The sequence below is a fragment of the Melospiza melodia genome, chromosome 11, assembly GCF_035770615.1.
Source record: "Melospiza melodia melodia isolate bMelMel2 chromosome 11, bMelMel2.pri, whole genome shotgun sequence".
NCBI classification, from domain to species: domain Eukaryota; kingdom Metazoa; phylum Chordata; class Aves; order Passeriformes; family Passerellidae; genus Melospiza; species Melospiza melodia.
This window is the reverse complement of record NC_086204.1, coordinates 16,972,857-16,994,694: the sequence shown is the minus strand read 5'-3', so window position 1 is coordinate 16,994,694 and position 21,838 is coordinate 16,972,857. Positions and strand designations below refer to the sequence as shown.

Below are 21,838 nucleotides of genomic sequence, written 5' to 3'. Positions count from 1 at the left end.
TGAAGAGAGAGCCTAAATAATATCTGTAGATACATACAGAAGGAAAATAGCTGTAGAGGACAAAGAACATAGTTTGGGAAAGTAGAGCCGCATGCTCTGAATTATTTTTTCAATTACTTTAACTTGATTTTGACAGCCAGCAAGGCTCTAAATGTGTCTTTCATCAAGAGTGGTAAGTGCTAAGTTAGAGGGTAAAGAAGAATTTCTGATTTTATGGATTTCTTTGTTCAGAAATCCCAGGAGATTCTTATGCTTCTGTGAAAAATGTGAGGAATTTGAAATGTTTGGTTTTGTTAATCTTTAAGTTGTTAGAATCCATGACACGCTATTTTCTTTGGGAAGATTTTGTATGCAGTTATGCAGTTAATTCTTGGATTTGAAGTCAATGCTAATAAGCTTGTTTTACCTAAGACATTTATCTGTTTGAATGTGCAAGGAATGTAGACTAATAACTGCTTACGATCCCAGTCATTTGTTTCTATAATTATTTAAATATTGTTCATTTGGGTGATTTGTTTCTGTAATTATGTAAATATGATTCAGCTGGGTTTTCAAATATTTTTAGAAGTATGTATGGGTCTACTGCATTTTCACAGGTGATTTTATTAGTTGGGATCCTTGGCCTGTCCATTTCTCTCCCAAGTATTTCTTGTTAGTAATGTTTGAGCTTGTTGAGAAACTGCTTTGACTTGAAAGGGCAGTAACCTTGAAATGATGGCGTATGGATGAAATGTTGCTATTAGTGCTTCTGCTGAAGGAGAAGACATAACTTGCCCATTATGTGTTATTTTCTGGTAGCATCTGACTGTCATACCAATTTGTTGCTAGCCATGATATTTTGTGGTTTATTGCTACAAGAGGATGGCTCAAGAAATGTAAGTCATGCCAAGAGGCTGACTTACAGAAATAGGATGAAGGCAGATTTAGAAGAACATGTAGACAAATGGGGGAGAAAACAAACTTGTTCTCCTGTTTACAAAGCAGCTACTTCAGCCAACTAAGGATTTTGTGCAAGTAATTCATCTGCTGGTAAATAATCAGTTCAGCAACTGTTATTACACTGATCATATTCGTGCTGCCTGTGTGCAAACTGTCCTTGCAGTTGATGAAAGTTTGTGTGCAGGACAGCTGCAGATGACAGAACAGAGTTTATCCCAAGGGTGTAGCAATTATATTGTGTATTACAATTGGGGAAATTCAACAAGCAATAATAAAACAGTGTGAAACAGACTATTTTATGCCTTAAAACTATCCTGTATTATAGTTTTATGAAAACCTGTCTTGTACTCAAAGGTATCACTTACTTAAATGCCATGTATCTTTTAAAATGGGTGTAGTTATATAATGTGAAATTTAGAGTGTATGATCTTAACCCTATTTAAGCATTTGGCTCTTAATAATTTTGTATAAGTATTTTTCCTACAACACGAGGTTTAAATAGAATGCAGTGAAAGCAATAAGACTTTGGGACATTTTGTCCACTGAATCTCTGAGAGGAAAAAAATCACCCATCCTTATTTTTAGAATTTTTAAAAATTGTTTTCAGTGAAACCAGTCCAACCTTATGTAGATAGGTTCTTGTAATCAAAGTTATATTTGCAGGGCTGTCATCTAAGGAGATGTTTTGGTAAACATGATATATATTTAGTAAATACACCTCCCTGTCTTCCACATGTCAAATATCTTTAAAGCATTGCATTTTCTGCCATATTTCTAAACACATATTGTTCATTTTTCAGCCATTAGAGGGCTTCTTCTTCTAAGATTATTTAAATTTTATAGAAGAGCAAATGAAGTAATTAATCAAATGCCCATTAACTCCTCAAATTCTCTAACTTCTGATTACATGGGTATCCCAAAGACTATTCTCAGTTGCAGCTTACCATTACTGGACCTCTTCCCTTCTCCAAATAAATTAAATAACCTTATAAATAGAAAAAAATCAATAGGCATCATGCATCACTTTAAGAGTTAAACAGCCTTTTCAGTAATTAGCAGAAGAGTTTCCTGACTTCACAGGAAGAACTGCCAACTGTTTGTGATTGGGAAAAAATGTGCACTTTTACAAAATTTGCAATTTTCATTACTGTATTACTTGTAGACTAGAATGAAACAGGCCCTCAGAGTGGCTGACCAGGTTAGACACTTCAGGTGCTTCCCCTTGCACTTCAGCAGTTTATATCCTTCACTTCATTTCAGATTTTGTTTTTTAAGTATTACAATTATTTCAAAAAGGTGATTTCAGTGCTTCATCTTAAAGATCAGTTTTTGTTTCAGCTTGAAATGTAAAGCCTCTTTTTTTTTCATAATAGGACTGTCTGTATACATCAGGCTTGTGAAGGTTCTGCTCCTTACCTGAGTTCTTGCTTTCCTTCTTGCAATGGAAAGCTGAAGGTGGTTGTATGCAATAGCCTTTCTGCTAATTGCATCCAATCATGCAGTTTTATATCTTATGCATGGTCTTTAAAGTGCCCTTATCACACTAATTCTTGAATCATCAAGGTTTAAAATACCTCATTAGAGAATGCTTCTCATAAATCCTCTTGCAAATCATGTCTCTTTCTCACAAATGTTTCTCTCTTCCATGGAAGCATTATCAGCCCTGGGGTTCTGTGCAGATATGATTAAATCTGGCTTAGATCTACTACTCCAGTGTAGAAAATACCAACCAAATGTTTCATTTCAGCCTCTCTAGGTGGTATTCACTATCCGTGTAGCCTTGGGCAGCCACATAGTTAACTGTGTTCCCTACTGAATGCTTCCTCTAATCTGTTACTGGCAGGAAGGGGAGACTTGCCAGCCCCATTCTTCTGTAGCCATCTTCAGAGAGATGAAACCTGAGTCTGTTGCCTCATCTCTTTCCAAAATAGGACGTCTGCCAGCATTGATGGGAGAGGTAGCAAATGAGAAAGGAAGGAGCAAAAACTGTGGCTGATGTAGTGGGGAGCAACAGATGTCATGTGGAAAATTGAGATACACTCAATAAGCATTTCCTACAAACATTTTCCTACTGATGGAACTTAGTTATGGGGTGTGAGATATGAGCATATGAGAGAGTGAGTGAGTTTAAGCTTTGAAGCATTTCAGACAGATGGAATTTTGTGGTTTAAGACAATTTACGTGGAATTACAGGGTAGGCTATTCACAGCTTGATGATTCTGCTTTAGAAGTGATTTTATGTTCTAATTAAAGAGATTTGGTGAAAGAGAATAGAAGAAACTGCCTAAAGAATCAAGGGAAGTAAAGGTCAAGAGCTGCTGCTGCTGTTAAAAGTGTGTCATCTGTAAAAAGCTATACCCTGTAAAAGAAAATAATGCAGAGAATTACAGGTTACTCTTGTGATATCAACTTCAGCTTACACTACTGATAAATGCAAATTTCTTTGAATACATTATTAAAGGCAGTATCACCACACATGAGTGAGAAAAAGTGTTTTCACATCTGTATTATAAATTGTATTAAAGTGCATACTTGTCTAGAACAGAAAAAGCCTGAGTCTGTTACCTGTTTTGTAAGCACTTCTTGTTTCTATTCTTGTCAAACTTCAAATTAATAAAATCTTCTTCCATTATAATTTTTAACTAGGGATATTGTAGAAATCATGTGGCATATTTCAGGAATGTCACCATTTTCATAGCGCATTATAGACTTTCCTTTCGAGATGGTGGCTCTAAAGATAATGACATCAGTGTGAGTCACAGAGTATGCTCTGTGTTCCCTAAGCATATTGTTTTCTAGGCTTTGTGTTCTGTGTTGGACTGTCTTTCCTTCATTTTTATTGATGAAGTTTTGTTCAGATATGTCAGAAATACATACTACAGCTAGTGTTTCCTTTATTGCTCAGGAGTTGCTGCTTTTCACCAGATTGTGTTCTAAGGTTTGAACTTCAGAATTGGTGAGACTTACATTGAAATTTTATGTTTTTCTTCCTTAACAGAAAGGGCTATTGCAAGGCATGAAGTCAGAGAAATAGAGCAACGTCACACAGTCGATGGTCCCCGACAAGATGTGACACTGGATGAGGAAGATGATGTGGTGATTATTTACAACAGAGTACCCAAGACTGCCAGCACATCCTTCACAAATATTGCCTATGATCTCTGTGCTAAGAACAAATACCATGTTCTACATATCAATACAACCAAAAATAACCCTGTTATGTCTCTGCAAGATCAGGTGAGCTGCTGAATTTGGGATGTCTTTATGAAACCAGGGAAGAACACAGGAAAAAAATTTTGCTCTTGTAAACTTGGGTGTTCTGATGTACTTAACTTCTTTGTCACATGCTCCAATATAAATGAAATCTAATGTTTTCATATTTTCTTTGTAGAGAATATTATTTCTTAATAGGTTGAGGCTTTTGCTTGGCTACTGGAGGTGGTGTCTGTTTATTGGACAAAAACAAAGCTAAAAGGGGCATGACTGGGGTAGAAATGACCTTTGTTGTTAGAACTGTTTTGGCTGTGTAATACAACTTGCCTGTCATCTCCATCTGCAGTGAATGCAGTCTTAGGCAATTTGCTCTCTGAATAGTGCAGGCACTGTGCCATGCTGTCAGGGCTAGACTTGTGTCTTTAGTACTGGGGCTGGTCAGGTCTCACAGGTGATAAAAAGCACACAGAAAAGTGCTTGTAAATAGCTTGCTCTGCAAAGGACAGGTCACTTAGCATCCATTAAAATCCTCACTAAAATCACTGTAGTACCGGACTAGACATGACCATGGCTACTGCATTTTAAAAAGATGAGGGTTCAGTGCCATGTTTTTTATTAGGCTGGGGTGAGGAAGTAGGTTTATTGGTTTATTTTCATTAATATTTCCTTGGCCATCATGAGTGCACTTGCAGAGAATCCAGGTTAGAGATCTGAAACATCACTGTCATCATCCCTGCCTGTAGAACAAATGTTTCTGAGCTCTCTGCTGCTGGTTGTATGCTGATCACTGAAGTTGATATGCAGCAGAGGCAGGAGCTGCTCTGCATTGCAGCATGTCAGCTCTGAGCCGTCCAGCTCCTCTGAGTGCATGTCTGCAGGCTGAAGCAGCTCAGCACAGCTGGACTGGGCCAGGGGAAGCAGATGCTAAAGGCCCTCCAGTTCTGTATGTTGGAGGAGGGTTTAGGTAGGGATCTCTGTGGAGAGGAAATAATGGATTTTGGTGATACTGGAATCTGTTTTCTGATGGTGGAGTTATGTTACTGTGGAGTATTTCCTCCTGTAAAATTGTTTCCTACATATGAAAGTGGTACTGTCATACATGATTACTCTGATTATGAAGTCTGGTAGTCACCACTAAAGTCCTGTCCACTGCAAAGAACAAGTACTAAAGACCTGTGCACTAAGAGCTGGGTGATTTTTCAAAAGATTTAATAAACCTATTAATTATTAATTTAAAATCATGCTCAAGTCAGGTATACCACTTCCCACCAAATTCTGTTTCTTTCAAGGTGTCTTTTGAAATGGAAGTCTGTCCTGGAGGATAGGAGAGCTAGTCATTGAATAGGTATAAATTAAACACAGGCTACCTTAAATTTCTACATCTGTTTGAACTTAATTCAAATAAAATTTGTTCTTTGCTGGCGTAGTTTTATAAAATAGAAACTCTTCATCCTCCCTCTAGTAATAATCTATTGAAAAATGAAAATCTGTCTGTGCTGAGCATATACACTACTGTCAGTCCTACCTTCATTTGATACTATGCTCTTGTCCAAGGTGGTAAATAATGTAGTTTAATTAGACACTTGATACTGTTTTTTGGTGGCCATTAACTGGAAGATGCTGGCAATGAAGAACTTCATATATTGCATAGTTGTTCAAAGATGCAGAAATAATTATTCACCTTCAATACACGGAGATAAGACCTTGCCATTACAAGTCATGCTGCATAATTCAAGAGATGGCAGGGGTGCTGAGTGGTAGCTCATGGTGTTTACTCTGTGTGGGCTTAGATTAGCATGGCATATTCATATGCCACCTTCACCAGTATAGCTCATTTGGGTGCATTAGGTGTATATGTGCCAGTAGTAAAATACATAAACATATCATAGAGACAAAATTGTTCTGTTAGTGATATTGTTTGTTTAAGCAAATCTGCCTAGGTAAGGTGAAGATTGCTTCAGGCCTGGCAGAAATTTGTAAATTCGTGAGTGTTCTTTTGTGCAGTTTTTCTGCTGTACTTCTTCCGAACTACTGTAATTCTGTAACAGATTCTAAGTTCTCAGCCCATATGTGAAACCTTTACTTCTTGAATGCAGTATGAAACAAATGATATTTAAAATCCACTCCAAATATAGTCTCTATCTGATTTGAGATAAACTGATAAGAGTTCCTAACACTCATTTTAGTTTCAGGTGGAACTTGTCCCAGGAGCCTTCCTTTCTTTTGCAGCACCTCTGGCAGCAGGATCCTGGGAGCTGCCCCTCTTTCCCCAGGCCAGGCTTTTTCTTTGCAGCAAGCTGAGTGCTGTGTTGCTCATGTTGCAATTCTGACCTGTGTGTTTTTCTTAACTAAATCAGAGTAGTTGTTTGGTTGAGTTTTACTTGCTGCTTGCATGTTTCAGCAGTGACACTTTGTCCATACAAGAATGCCTGTGTCACATCAGGATGGCATACCAGTCACACAAACTTTATTGCTTTTGTTACATGGTGAAGTTGTCATTGAAAGCACTTAAAATTAAATTATTGTTCTGCGTTACAGCATGTGTTCTTGATATATTATTTAAAAAGTGGGTGTAAGAACATTCTCTGTACTGTTATGAAGGCTACAATTATCCAGTGTTTCAGTCCCTCACCTTGCTGGCTTCTGTTTCTTGGGTTTTTTCTCCTTCAGTTTCTCTCTCAATTTTTCTCTAAAGAGCACCATGACCATATATTATCTTGCTTCCAAGTGCATTCTAAAACAGTTGGTCTCTCAGAGGCCAGCACAGTCATAGTGGCTTTTAGTAGTACTTATTTCCTCTGCAAGTGCAGGTTTCAGTGGCTGTCAGAAGTGGAGCAAGTGAAAAGCCTGCAGCAACTCTGCAAGAAATGGAAGTACTGATATGTGCTTGTGGACATTTAAGAATTTTTCTTTTGGAGTTAGATGGTCTACTGAGTACAAGTGCTGCATGTGTGCCAATTGTACTTTTCCTTCTGAGAAAGAAAGAAAAGTACAAGGCAGGTACCTTCAAGGCAGGTATCCTGGCTGTACCATGGCTGAACTGGTGAACTCCATCTTTTCACCATCTCACAGAACTGATTCTCAGCTGTCCTTTTCCTTGAGCTTACTTGTGGTTGTTCATGGCATGCAGCCAAAGGTGTGCTGCTTGACTGTTCCAGCATTCCAGACCTGTGGTTCAGAGCTAGATCACACATGCTCACACACACTGAGACTCATTCTTGCACACTAGCACACACACACACTTGTGCACACCCAGGCACTCTCACACTGAGACACAAACACAGTCACATGCACACACATCAGATACACTCAGACACACAATTAGACACACACACTCTTGCACACATGTGCACACATGCATGTGTGTGCCTGTGTGAGTGTGTCTGTGTGTGCGTGAATTCATGTGGGAGTGTGCAGTCAGACTGGGGAAGAGGCACTGATGGCTGCAGTTACTGGAGAGAGATCAGAACTTAGAGCATCACTTTCATTACACACATGGCTTTTTCTCAGACCAGCTATGCTGGTTGGGTTTTTCCTTCTTTTGGCTCACTGGGACTTGTTTTAAATTCCTGCTGTCCTAGAAACTGAATGTGTTTAACTTACCTGTCAGGACATCTTATGCCCCTGGAGTACCTTTGATCGGGCTTTTTAATTCCGTGAACCTCAGCTGATTTCCCACTTACTGAAGGCTGTGAAGCAACTTTGTAGCTGATTATATAAAAGCACCCTGAAACAGCTTCACAGGAATTCCATTCACGTCCATCTGAACTTTTAAAGTCGCCTCAAATTTTATTCAATTGGACTCTGATGGAGAAGCTTGCTCTGTCTCTTGAAAGCTACAGTATCTGCTAAGCCCTGAAAAGAAAAGTAAAATTGATCATATTTAACAGTATGAAGCGGTGAGCAATATTCATCTCTGACCTAAAACGTGTGAATCCAGACTCATTAGGCTGTCCATGACCTGGAACAATTCTGGCTTTTGGAATGCTGCAAATTATGAGAGGAAAAAAAATCTCTTGCCTGCAGTCTAGTTATAGGTGTTAAAAACTATAGTTCTCAGGGGCTCAGCATGTTGCAGGTCCATCCTAAGACAGATGTAAATGTCACAGGTGTGTTATAAAACCTTCCTAGCCTTCTCTTAGCTTGGTTGGTGTTAGAGGCCTGAAACATCAACATTTTGATGCCAGATGGCTGGCATGGGGATCTAAAACAAAAAACTTATGATTTTGTACTTAACATTACCTTATGTCTAGTCCAAGTCTATTAGAAACTGAAATTAGAAATCATCCCAGATGATACAAGATTTCAAAAGGCTCATTCATGGAAACATAAATGTACACTTTAGTATGTGGGCTGCACTGCACAGCCTAAATAGCATAACTGGCTTACTTGGAGAGTTGTATCAATCAATCATGACATTTGGGGTTTGTGGGTGAGGGAAGGAAAGATGATTGATATTGTGTATTTAGGAAATATCTTTGCCAGGTAAAGAAGTATTTATAGCTGAGGCTCTCCACTGAAAATATCTTGTCATTAATTTTGGAAAGATACAGTGAATGGAATTGTGGTTTATTTCAGTTTATTTACTGAAGGTAAAGGTAGTTCAACTGGGTTCAAAGTCCCATATTAACAGTTTGTGCTATGGACAAAACCAGACAGAAAGCCAATGCAGTTTATAAAACACCGTTGTGTAACACTGTGCAGTGCTTTTCAGCTAGATTTGCCGCCATTTTAATGTGCAATATATGCTTTAAATTTTGTAATGCCACTGACTGTGAAACTTGTATACTAAAAAATTCATGTTACCTGTTATTAAAAATTAGTATAAATTTCTGTTATCTGAGTGTCCAAGAGCCAGTGTTTAAAGAAATAAGGTTACCAATCTCTTAAATCATAGACCATGAGTTTTGCACAATTGAAGAAACAGCAGCAGGCCAGTCTCACCTCTTAAAATCTTCAACTGGTATGTTATAACAAATAGTAAATATTATGCTTCAGGACACTCTTAATATACTTGTTCTTACAGAATGGTAGTTAATGTGTTGTCTTGAGCTCTTTGCTTTTTTGTCTCTCTTGTTTCACCTTAGTATCTTTGTGGTTATCTGTTTCTCTGTATAACAGAAAAGATATTGCAGATGTGCAGAGAACATTATCTTTTAATTCACAACCTTAGAAATGGCATATCTTTGTCAGACAGCTCGGGCAGTACAAATTTATCATCCTCTTTTTATTATCCAATTCACTAGTTTTGGAATAACTTTCAGTTACATGCTTTGATGTTAGAATATTCTGTTCATCCAGTAAAGCCAAGCTCTATCAGCATTTGCATGTCCCACTTAATTTGATCACACTCTCTGGTTTGGGGCATGTGTCTTATTTTGTTCTTTGAAATGTAAAGCTATTCCTATTTTTGTGAAGTTTGCCAATAAGTGCTCTATCAGCCCTCATTCAAGGGCTACTTCATGCTTTAGCATGAAAGTTTCACTGAAATGTTAGGCTTAAGATGACTATTCAAAATAGCAAACTGTAGATCTGATTTACATTGCATGCATTTATAACATTTCTGGATTACTTGTGCATTGCATTTTGGGATGGAAGAGCAAATGAACCATCAGATTTGTTTCTTATATCCCAATAAAATAGGTCTAAGAACATGCTGTAAATCTAGTACACTTTTATTTGAGGGACTGAATATCAGATCAGACAGACAATTCCATAAAATACGTACTTGCATTTCTACTGAAAGAATCCTTCTTTCCTTTCCAATTACAAATAAAATAGACTGACAAAAATATAAATGTTTGTTTTGCTGATGTTTTTGTGAAAGTTTTCCTTGGACTGTCTTTCTGATTGCTGTATTCTGGTTTTGTTAGTTTCTGATCATTCAGTTCTGATGACCTAAAATCAGTCATCTGTATGCTGCAGGAAAGTCTATTTTAGGGGCCACTATTTTTTCTTTATAATACTCAAAATAGAGTTTTTAATCTAATGCATTATAAGATTAAAAGGCAGGAAAGGCCGTGTATGGGTAAATGCAATGAGGCACACAGAAACGCTTTTTGTTGCCCCTTTCGCAGGTGCGCTTTGTGAAGAACGTGACCTCGTGGAAGGAGATGAAGCCGGGATTTTACCACGGCCACGTCTCGTACCTGGACTTCGCCAAGTACGTTCGCGTGGGCTCGGCCGGGCTGCCGCGCCCTCCAGCGCTCCGGCCGGGAACTGCAGCGCGGGCATGCCCGGCCCCGCCTTCCCGGAGTGCCGGAGTTCGGGGTGATCTTCACCCACTGCTCTTGTTTCCTTGCATGATATGCTGTAGCCCAGACTCATTTTAAAAAGGAAACGTTTATATACTGGGATTAGTATTCCCTGTCTAAATTCCAAGCTTATTTTGCTGAAAATCATGGGTTTTTTTCTGAAACCCTGGCAGTTCTGTTTTAGGATTGGCTTCCCATTTGGGGAGGTTTAACACACCTGTTCTCAAAAATGCTTCATATAAAGAGTAACACCACCTGCCTCTTAAGTTATGTCATTCTTCTCTACCTTAGTATCTCTTTACACTTTATCAAAATATGAAAAGTTATCTTTTGAAGTAGTTTTCTGGTCTATAATAGTTTGATTTGCTAGAAAAAACATCAGAATAATTCTTGTGGAGTTAAATGCTGCTACTTCTAAAGTTAAATAAATTATCTTAAAAATCGTCCCACTGACTTCAAAGGTTCAGGATCATATCTTTATTCCCACTTTCATATGTTTCTTTTCTTGTCTTATTTTTGGTCCTGGATCTAAAACTGTGATCCTTAGTAGCTCAGTCTTATGAAACCTCCCCTTGAACTGACAAGTCAGTTTTGCTTAAGATGCTTACTAGGCAGTGCTTCATTTTGCACTTGGAGCATGTGGAAAATTATTTAAAATTGAAAGTGGCATTTTCAGATCTCATTACATTTGACTGCACAAATGATAGTAACCGCTACTTTTACCTCTTGCTGATGATCACTCGGTGTTTATATGTTTCTGTGCATTAAAGTATTTATTTAAATTCTTTTTTGTATGTAATAATTCCTTTTGTTTAGTCATTTCTTTTAATTACTCATTCTGTCATGTATTCTGATTTTTAATTTGGACTTTTTATTACAAAGAATGAGATGGGGAAGTGATTGTGCGGATTCCCAAAACAGTACGTTATCAGAAAATGCTAAAAGCTACAGTAGTAGCTGAAAATAACCAGTGGCACCAAGTTTACAAGAAGTAAAAGGCAAAAAAAAGTTACTGACAAATCAGTCAATCAAATAAAATACATCAAAATTCATTAGTTTCCTTTCTGCCTTTTTAAAATTAAAATGCTTCAACATTAATAAACGCTTGAACTGAGTAACGGCTTTCTGGTGCAGCAAAGCTGAATGTTATTTTATACATTAGTTCATAAAGCTGAAAACATTTTCAGATACTGGAACTCTTAAAACTAAAATATTTTACATCTAGAAAGCATCTAAGCAATTTCACAGATTTCTTTCATCTGCATCTTCCCTCCAGGACTGTGTTATCCTTGTCTTTGTTGTTTGTTATCCTTTCACCTGAGTGATTTTTTTTTTTCCCCACAACAGCTTGCTTTCTCATACTTTGGGTTTTCATTATTAAAATAATATCTTGAATACGATGATTGTGCTTGGCAAGGCCCACACCTTTAAGGCTGTGAGGTATGTTCTTGTAATGAACATTCTTGTAGTTAAGGAGTATAAAATATTTCAGAAGAGTCAGTGCTTCCTTATCCATGGACCTCAGACTTAGGTCCACTGTCAAATATCAGAAGTACCTCTTAAAATATGCTGAAAATTAAAGTACTGGATTCCATCGATAACTCACAGTACTGAGGACAGGGTATTGTAATCCATCCATGTAGAAATTATGCTAATAAAAGTTAAAGTTTTTTCCCTTTTCTTTTTGTTTTTAAAATTTCTTAGCCATTTATTCTCTATTTTCTCTGGTAAATAGTTGGGAAAAAAGTTCTTTGACAATGCAATTGCCAATTCATTATCATTATTAATAAGGTTACAGTAATAATTATGTTACTGCTAGGTTTATATTACTGTAACTGAAACTAGTTCTTCAAGCTCGTGTGCAAATGCAGGCTGCTGTACAATGCAGCACAAGCATTTCTGAGGGCTTGGACATCTGCGTTTAACCCACAGATATGTGCTGTTCATTGGCTGAGTCTGCTGCTCTGTGGAAATGGTTTGTTTCAGCTTCCTCAGCACTTGCAGCAGTCTGTGGAAGGGGACACCTGCATGTCTCATGCACTTCAGTGCAGCTTAAAGAGGGTGAGGTTCAAAGCCTGGACTTTGCATCAGAGTGGTTGAAATATTCACACCCTCCATCCTCTGCAGACTGTGGGAAGCCAGAGCTGGCATGCAGACAGATGTCAGCAGTTCTGCCTTAGAGTGCTCCAGTCTGAATCATTGGTACTCTACTGGCAGCACTGGAGAATCAATTGCTCTTTCTGTAGCCTTTAACAATTTCTGTGTCTGTAGTGCTTGTTTTTGGCAAAAGCAATGCCTGTTAATTGTTTTTTTTTTCTAACTTCCTCCTTTCTCCGACTTTTGCTACATTTCTGTTCTTCAGTTTTTCAACTTAACATTCCTCATATGCACAGTATCTGGTAGTAAAATTTACCCCTTTAAAAATCATGGTACTGCATCTTAAAACTGTGAGTTCTCTGTCTTAGCCAAGCTAGGCATGAATGGCCCTCTTTTGATGGAGAACACTTTCCCAGTTTGCATAGGAACAGAAGAGAACTTTTTTTTCCAGCTTCTAGCTTTACTTCAGGGCACTTGACACACTTGCAATTTCCACTGTGATATAAGGTCTTTAATATTTGAAATATCTCAAATGGCAAAGAAAATAAAACTGAGAAATGTATTGTAAAAGCTGACTTGAACATAGACCACTGAAAGGTAGCATTTGCACAATTGCTACCTTTGGTGTTTGGTGATTTAAATTTAAATTTTTCTTCTGTGTCATATGAGATTACCACCTCATCTCATCAGGCTTCTGTTTGTAGTGGAGTGCATCAAAATTTGCTTAGGGTAAATGTCTATGGAAAAATTTAATATCTTTAGATAGAAAAGTTAATATGGTTACAGATGCTATCTTAGACTTATATTTAATAAGCATAGCTGTATGCATTCAACCCAGGCTATGGATGGGCTCTGAGCTCTGTCTTCCTGCTATTAGAGTTAATGTCTCTGACAGCTGGAGACCTGCCAGGAAAACCACTCACAGCATTGCAAAGCCCAGTTCACAAGGGCAGGAACTCAATATCAAACTTCCTTGTACTTATTATAAACATGTATGTGGCTGCTAAACTAGTTAAGGCATTTCTAGAGTCAGGATGGTTGTGTAAACATTTTTAGTATCTATTTGTGTGACAATATGTCTGTTTTGTTTGTTTCTTTAATAATAAACCCTTAAAATCATCATCTTAGGCAGATTGAAATTGAACTTACTTTTGCATCCATGTAGTGCACTGGATATGAGATGAAAAGAAGTGATCATTAAGCTTCCTCCCAGTGTCATGTACTCTGTGTATGGATTTCAGTTGTAGCAATAAAGACAGGCTTTTACATGTTAGATGAGAAGCTTTGATTTGTCCTTTGAAAGATGTTTTTTCCTCTTTTACTTTAGATTTGGTGTTAAAAAGAAACCAATTTACATAAATGTCATAAGAGACCCTATAGAACGCCTAGTTTCTTACTATTACTTTCTGCGCTTTGGAGATGATTACAGACCAGGGCTACGGAGGCGAAAGCAGGGGGATAAAAAGGTAAAGTACACCTAATAATATATGCTGAACTTAGTAAAATCAATGTGAAGACAATTTTACAAATGCCCTGATCAAAGCCAAATTGTTATTTTATCAGCCTTGGTGATAGTGATGGCTTTCAAAGTTATATTCTCCGATTCCTGTCCATACTGGAGCAGAGCATGACATAAATAGGTTCTCTGTACCCTTATAAATTCACTGTATGTTGCAATTTGTTAAAAAATTAAATAAAATAGTATTTTTAAGTGGTTATTAGGTATATATAGAATTATAATTACCAGATTAGATTTATCCTCCTGTGTAAGAAGGCTACATCTTTTCTTGTTGAAGACTGAGACATATTTTTTCAGCAAAAGCTGCAAAACTGCTGATGCTTTGGCTTTGTTGATTATTTTCATATAATTAGCAACCCAATTTATTCTATTTTTTAAAAAGGTAAACACTGCAATGTCTTTTTGGAAACTGTGGAGTATGACACATAAATTTCTGTACTTCCTCCTTGTGTCTTAGGTGGCTGTAGACAAGTTCAGGTTAGCACATTCAAACATTGACTACTAATACAGTTTTGGGATGGCAACATCATTTAGACTTCATAATGGATCTGTTCCAGAAAGAATCTGTACATCCACTGTCATGGTTTGCAGTATGACCTTTCTGGACATGTTGGTTTAGATTTTTCTTATATTGGGAAGAAAAGCAGGGTGTAAAATACATGAGTATGGTTTACAAAACTGTAGCTTGAATAGTGTGGAATCCTATAAAATGTAATGAGTTTTTGTACTTTATAGAGCCAAAGACTTTATACATTTTCAGTGATTATATTTTCTTAAGCTGATGCTGTTTTTCTGTAATGTTGACAATTTAGTGTAGTGCTGTGTGGGTACCAAGAGACATTAAAAAACAAGCAAAAGTCGCACAAAATATACAGTTTAGTAATCATTTTGTGTGCTGCCCCCATCCAAATAGTGCTTCTTAAATATTTGCAGCAAATCATTCCTCTTTTTTTTTCCAGTTGGGAACTAAGTGGTCCTCTGTTATTTAGGCTTTAGCGCCATCTTCAGTTACTGCATTTCAGTTTGTCCAGGTATCCTGAAGCACAGCAGCATAGGAAGAGAAAAGCTTCAAGAATAAATTAAAATTAAGATTAAAAATTGTCTTTATAGAACTGGCTAAACAGATGAACAGGTCATGTGATATGATATCATAAAGGCATTTTTAAAAAAGAGAGATAAGATCTCATCTTTCGTAGACTGTCTTCCTCTTTCCTGCTTGAGATCAGTCACTTGGAAAGCTGAGCATGCTGCTAAGTCTGAGCTGTTTCTAGGACATAAAACTTACTAAAAAGAGTAAAATGTAAGTGTTTATTTTAATTTTGAATTATAATCCAAACAACATGGTTAGGTAGTCACTGGGAGACATGCCAAAAATCCTTAGTGTTGCTGCTTGCTAGACTGCACTGTAAGCTTTGATTTGCTGGGAAAAAGGTCATATGCATTTCTGTTTATAATGCTTGCAATGCATTGCATTAGTAATTTGATGTTTTTCTGTTGAAGGGGCTTTTTACATTTTGTCACTACGATACCACTTTCTTTTGATTTGAGAGACTTAGTTGTTGTTGTACAGACTTCACGTGTTCTGTAAGCATTTCAAGTTCATTTGAAGTGAAATTCATTTACTGTATCAAGCGTCTGGCTTCTTTCATGTAAATCAGGTAGTACTATTTTTCCAGAGGGTCTCTGTGGAACTGTCCATGTATAGATGATGTAAATTTTGCATACATTAGTTATAAAATTCAGTAAGCTCAAAAATGGATTGAGCCAATTGCAGTGTCTTTATTCTAGTATATGTTACAGTAGGTTAATGAAAAGCTCTAGAGTTGAAAAGTAGGGAAGATCAGAAATTACCTCTAGTGAAACTCAATTGTTCCTTTATTAGTGGGAAGGAATCTCAATGTATTTTTATACTCTGTCCCCTCCTAGTCCATACCATGGCATCTATATAGAAGAATTATAAATTTGGTTGTTTTCTGTATCTCTGTGTTTCCAGTCATAGTTAGCTTGGCTCCAAATGCAGGGTCTGTAGAGGCAAGGGTTTCTTATAATGAATCTCTGGATGGAGCAGCCAAGGTAGGTGCATTAGAGGAAGTGTAGAAGGAAGTGTGTCCTATTTCAGCTTACTTAGAAAATGGCTTGCTTCCTCTTGCTTATTAACTGTAAAATAACCTGCAGGTATAAGCAAATAAATCTTTCTTCGCACAGATGCCAGTTCATTTTTAGTATAAACATTCATAATTTAGGAGGTGCGTTTAACAATAGATCAGTGCAGAGTTTCCCTAGAGAACTATGCTAGGGAAAGCATACCAATGTCTTGTTTTCCCACTTAAAGCTGCATTTTTATCTATGGTGTGTGACAGGTACAAGCTATTTTAAACTCAGAGTTCAATGTGAACCAAGGCACCACAGTTTACTCCCTGCTTTGGCATAGTATCAATAATTTTTTCAGATTATCTCATAAACTTCACCTCAAAATAAAAGCAAATCATGTTGTCCTTTTTCTTAACCCCAAATAATTACACAAATGTGTTTTTACATAGTTGCTTTGAACAGAAACTTGTAATTAGACTGAAGAAGCAATCTAAAAAGTTGTCCATGGGATCTATTATTTTTTAATATATCCTAGATACAGGCCTTATATCTTGATTAGAAATACCACAAATACTTCCTTTATGGTGACATGTAAAGCATTTACAATTTCCCTGCAGTGCTAATGGAGTTCCTATTGTAACTGTGTTATTGCAGTTGAAACTCTGTTACTACAGCAGTGTATCCACATCAAGAGCAATATTGTATGGAATATTCTGTTATGCTGTGAGCAACTTCTTTTTGGTTCTTCTGATTGCCAGAACAAAATTAGCCTCTGAAATGGCAATTATTTCTCATTATTCAAATGTAATAGAAGCTTGTTTAATCTAAAAGACAAAATGCACAATGTTCTGTATTAAAAAAGACCCAGCTGTTGCAGGATCACACAATTCCTCATGGCATTTGATGGTGTATCTTTAGTGACTTTTTTTATAAGGGAAAATAATTATACCAACAGTTATTGACTATTTTTGCTAGTTTTGACAAATAACCTTTGCTAAAGTTATATCAAAGGTATATCAATGTATCAGGTAAGATCAATTGTTCATTACTTGTAACCATAAAGGACTGTCCAAGTACTGTTTAGCTGAGACAGTAGATCATCCTGATAACACTGTGAAAGCAAGGCTTGACATTTTTTTTCTAAAACATCATATATGTGTTTTTCTGTTTGAGATGTTAGGTACATAGATGAGATTTTAAAGCTCAGCTCAATTTTGTCTTTGTTCCAGACCTTTGATGAATGTGTGGCAGCTGGAGGTTCCGACTGTGCTCCAGAGAAACTTTGGCTTCAAATTCCATTCTTCTGTGGCCACAGCTCAGAATGCTGGTAGGGAGAAGAATTTAGCTTTTTCATCAAGTACATCAGTGCTGAAATCTAAACTTTAACAAATTTCAGTATGTAGTCCAGTTGATAAAAGTGTGAGGGACTGAACAGAGTGAAGCAGTGGATACTTGAGTGCTTTCTGTTAAAGATGGATTTACTGAAACAGTTTTGCAGTTCTTTAAACTAGCAGTGTGTTACAATACTGTATCAGCAGTGCTATGAGGGAAAACATGTTTTCAATTTTAAAAATCATTTTTGCGGATTTAAAGTCTTGACATTTTTCTCTTATGTCAGACTACAGAATCCTTCTTTTGGAATGGATATATTTTAGTTCAAGCTCCTAAAGTTCCTGGGGAATACACAATAATTGAGATTAGGATAAATTTATCTTTTTAAACGTTTACCAGATATCCAGTAGTCAATGCTACTTAGCAGAAACTGAAACAAAAGCAAATAGTATCCATCTGTCAATGCAAAATATTTTATAATAATGGCAAAAACTTAAAAAAACTCTTAAGCAAAAAAAAAACAGAAGAAACCTCATTGAGTTTTTGAGAGATTGAGTGATAGCAATGGCAATTATTTGTCAAAGGTTTTGTTCATTCAAACATAAGCAAAGTAAATGGCCACTTGGGAGCTCCTCTTTCAGTGCCTGTTGTTCAGACCTGTCTACTCTCTGGCCATGTGGAGAAGCAGAGAAAGAAAGAAGATGCAAAAGGGAAGGTATGCTCTTGCCAGATTTCTGGTATCTAACGTGAAAGTAGAGACAGAGTATTAATATTGAGACAGTGTAAATCGCCAAAAAATTGCTTGAATAGAGGCATTAATCATATACACACACTGAGTATTTTTGTTTAGACTATTTTATAAGTAGAGGAGTCACATTTTTAGGTGAGAACACAAATGAGAGGAACTGCAAAGGGAAATGAAGTTAGCAATGGTTATAACTTGGAATAAGTCTTGCCTATACAAATGTCCTGTTGTGAAGTAATCTCCATCTAGGGACTAAGGCTGACATCAGAACTTAATATAATTGTTCTCTGTCATTTTAGGAATGTGGGAAGCAGATGGGCTTTGGAACAAGCCAAATACAATCTGATTAATGAATACTTCCTAGTGGGAGTTACTGAAGAGCTTGAAGACTTTATCATGTTATTGGAGGCAGCTCTGCCCCGGTTCTTCAGGGGTGCTACAGAACTGTACCGGACAGGTATTAAATAGCTGATTTCATGGAGTTTTCAACCACTTTCTGCCTTTTTCAGTGTAAATTGTTTAGATCTAGGTGAATAGTTTCAGTCTCTGCCAGGTTTGCCTCTCAGCTGGATGATGCTCCGGTATAAGAAACAAACTCCTTTTCGAAGATTCTCAGTTCTCTCTCTCTCTCTCTCTCTTTCTCTCAGGGGTGATGCTAGTCCAAGTATCTTTCTGCCTTACACTAATTATAAATATTTAAGGCTGGGGTAAAGGTAGATGTGTAGGTGTACTGCATGTAACATTGTGCTATGTTTGTAACAGAATATTTTTTTTTAATTTTTACAGTGGCTTCAGCTTTTTAAAGTAGCTGATGTGGCAGATTTCCATTTCCTCAGAAGCTCTGCTGGAATTAACTGTGCTCAGTGCAGCCTGGTTGGCTGAGCAATAAAGCCTGAGGGATGCAGAGACCCAAGTAGATGTTTATCTTCCTGGGCTCCTAGCTATGAGAAGTAGCTCACTTTCTAGGAGCTGGCCATTCAATTTATGATGAAGAGAAGATCTATCTTAGCAGGGCTCCTAGCTGCAAATAGAGGGAGAAAAGGATCTGATGTACAGAGCCTAGATACATAGTATTAACAAGTTAATTAGAAAGCAACAGCACTCCTTGGGGAAAATCTGGTCATCATTTTGGTCTTCTTTGTCTCAGAAACTCTGCAACAGGGATATGGCTTATGTATAATTTATGATAAGACTATAGTATCCTATTTAGATGGGAGAGTAATGGTTTAAATGCTGTTAGTAGAGATTATATTTTGATTAGAAATAGACAATTGAAATCATGCAAAAACAAGATTTTTTTCTCTTTTATGGAGAGCTACAGAGAGCTACACCAGAACAGGGAGGTTTTTGGTAGTTTGAGTTGAATATAACCTTCCCTGGAGATATTTAAAATATGTGTAGAAGTGGTGGAGGTATTTAAAAGATGTGTAGGTGTGGCACTTGGGGACATGGCTGACTGGAACATGGCAGTGTTAGGTTTGTGGTTGGACTTGATGACCTTAAATGTCTTTTCCAACATAAATATTTCTATGATTCTATGAAAGAAGTCTCTGCAGTTTCTAAAATTCTTAACATTTGATACCAGATTAGCATATAAATAATTAATTTTGAAAGACCAGTTTTGCTCCAGGTAGATTATATGGAGTAATCTTACTCTTTAAATGAATGTTCATTCCCTGGGTTTATTAGAGCAAACAGGAAGAATTGAAAGAATGGATGCAAAATTCATAAACATTAAGTGAGAGAGGCTGCCGGTTCCAACTCTGCATGTTGTGTTAATAAATTTTGGATTAAAGCCTGCTCCTTCTAATGCAGTTTATCAACACACTGAGAATATAAAATCTCTGTAAATAACAAAGGACTGTAAACATTTTTTGAGCACATGAACTTTAAAGTTAAGTTATTGCTTTCATTTTGCATTTAGGAAAGAAGTCGCATCTTAGAAAAACAACTGAGAAAAAACTTCCCACAAAAGAAACTATTGCCAAGCTGCAGCAGTCTGAAATCTGGAAAATGGAGAATGAGTTCTATGAATTTGCACTGGAGCAATTTCAGTTTGTCAGAGCACATGCAGTTCGGGAAAAAGATGGAGAATTGTATATTCTGGCTCAAAACTTTTTCTATGAAAAGATTTACCCTAAATCAAACTAAGAATGCTATACTATTAGATTTATGGACCTAAATCTTTGGCCACATCATCATCTTAGTCCTCAGCCATGGAAACTAGATTGTTTGTAGACCTCCAAGACATTTCTTTGTACGAGAAAAGTGGGTTGTGGATCACCTCCAGGGCTTTGGATATAGTTGTGTTGGTAATCCAGAAGCAAAGGCTTCATTTCTTTTATCTAATATTTTCAGTGGGAGTCAATATCCTTAACCTGAAGAAATCTACAATGTAATTTGGAGCAATTAATACATGGCAGTTTTATTTGAAAATGTAAACAATCAAAAAACCACTTCTTTTGATGCTCTTTTTAATTTTCAGAGCAATTTATTTTCATTTATACTTCTGTGAAGAGGAAATAATTTTTCCCCAGCTTTCAACATGGAAATTTTTGTTGTATACAGTATGAGTAGCCCTAATAACTGGTTGACATCTGTGCTTTGTTTTAGTGAATCATGTCACATGATATTAATTGGGATGGTTAATCATGTTCTGCTGAGAAATGCTGCTGCTGGAATTGGCATATTTATATATGTGGTTTTATTAAAAAATTACAAATACTCATTGGTGTTAAAAATGTCATTTTCACATTAATATTGTAAAAAGTTAAAGAATCAGAGCAGTGGGGTTGTTTTGGGGTTTTTTTGTTCTGTTTTGTTTGGTTGGTTTTTTTTATCACCACCGCCACTGGCTGAGGTTGGGAAAACTACAAAGAAATTTGGTATTGTCTGCAGTTCTAGTTGATCCTTACACAGTGCTATAAAAATTGTAAATTCAGTACGTTCCTCCATGGATTCTTTGTAATAATTGTAAACTGAGGTATTGGTGAATCCATATTATGACTCTACTAGTGAGCTGTGGTATGGCTAGGGTTTTCCTACTACTTCAATACTTTTATCTGTAGAATATTTTTACTGAGGTGCTTTATAATGTGTTTTAAAGCATCGCATTTACAAAAGGAGTAAAATGCTGTAAATACTGCTTATTTTATGTATTTGGACCAAAAGGTTTAAAGTAATTAGTTTTAAGTGGGGTTTTTTGCACCGGTTCTGTTATATGTGAAGTGAAAAACATCACATCTACTTCCTGGTTGAGTTAACTGTTGGACATTGCTGAAATGCACTTCAGTGACCTCTCTGACTTCAATACCAGAATGTTTTCCAGGGATTGTCTTTTCAGAAAAGTAGTCTTCATCCTTTTATTAGGGTAAGAGAACAAGAAGAAAATTGTCATATGCAGTCTGGTTGGGAAAGGTGCAGTGAACTTGATTGACATAATTGTATTTATGTAACTGCCTTACGTGACTGTTGTAAATTTGTGAGTTGCAATTATTAACAATGTGAAACACCTGGCAAATGAAGTAAATTGAAATTTGAGAACAGATGTTTGGGGCCACTGCATTATAGCAAATGGCCGTGGAGCACTGCAAGAATTTTTCGTATTGAATTTTCTTAAAGATACAAGTAGTTACACAGCTTCCACCT

The 21,838-nt window shown here is 36.8% G+C and overlaps 1 protein-coding gene across 3 annotated transcripts in view; it reads left to right on the top strand.

Annotated features, from left to right (window-relative positions):
- Positions 1-20,918, top strand: part of HS2ST1 (heparan sulfate 2-O-sulfotransferase 1) — a 74,306-nt gene extending 53,388 nt beyond the window's left edge. For 2 of the 3 annotated variants that reach the window (XM_063165761.1, XM_063165762.1), the window contains exons 2-7: positions 3,938-4,176; positions 10,230-10,315; positions 13,831-13,969; positions 17,343-17,440; positions 18,490-18,647; positions 20,115-20,918. In XM_063165761.1, the coding sequence (XP_063021831.1) occupies positions 3,938-4,176; positions 10,230-10,315; positions 13,831-13,969; positions 17,343-17,440; positions 18,490-18,647; positions 20,115-20,341 (947 nt within the window). In that variant the 3' untranslated portion in view covers positions 20,342-20,918. Of the gene's footprint in view, positions 1-3,937; positions 4,177-10,229; positions 10,316-13,830; positions 13,970-17,342; positions 17,441-18,489; positions 18,648-18,976; positions 20,080-20,114 lie in introns of those variants that run through there. The other variant, XM_063165763.1, reaches the window with a different exon arrangement.
- Positions 20,919-21,838: the final 920 nt, after the last annotated feature.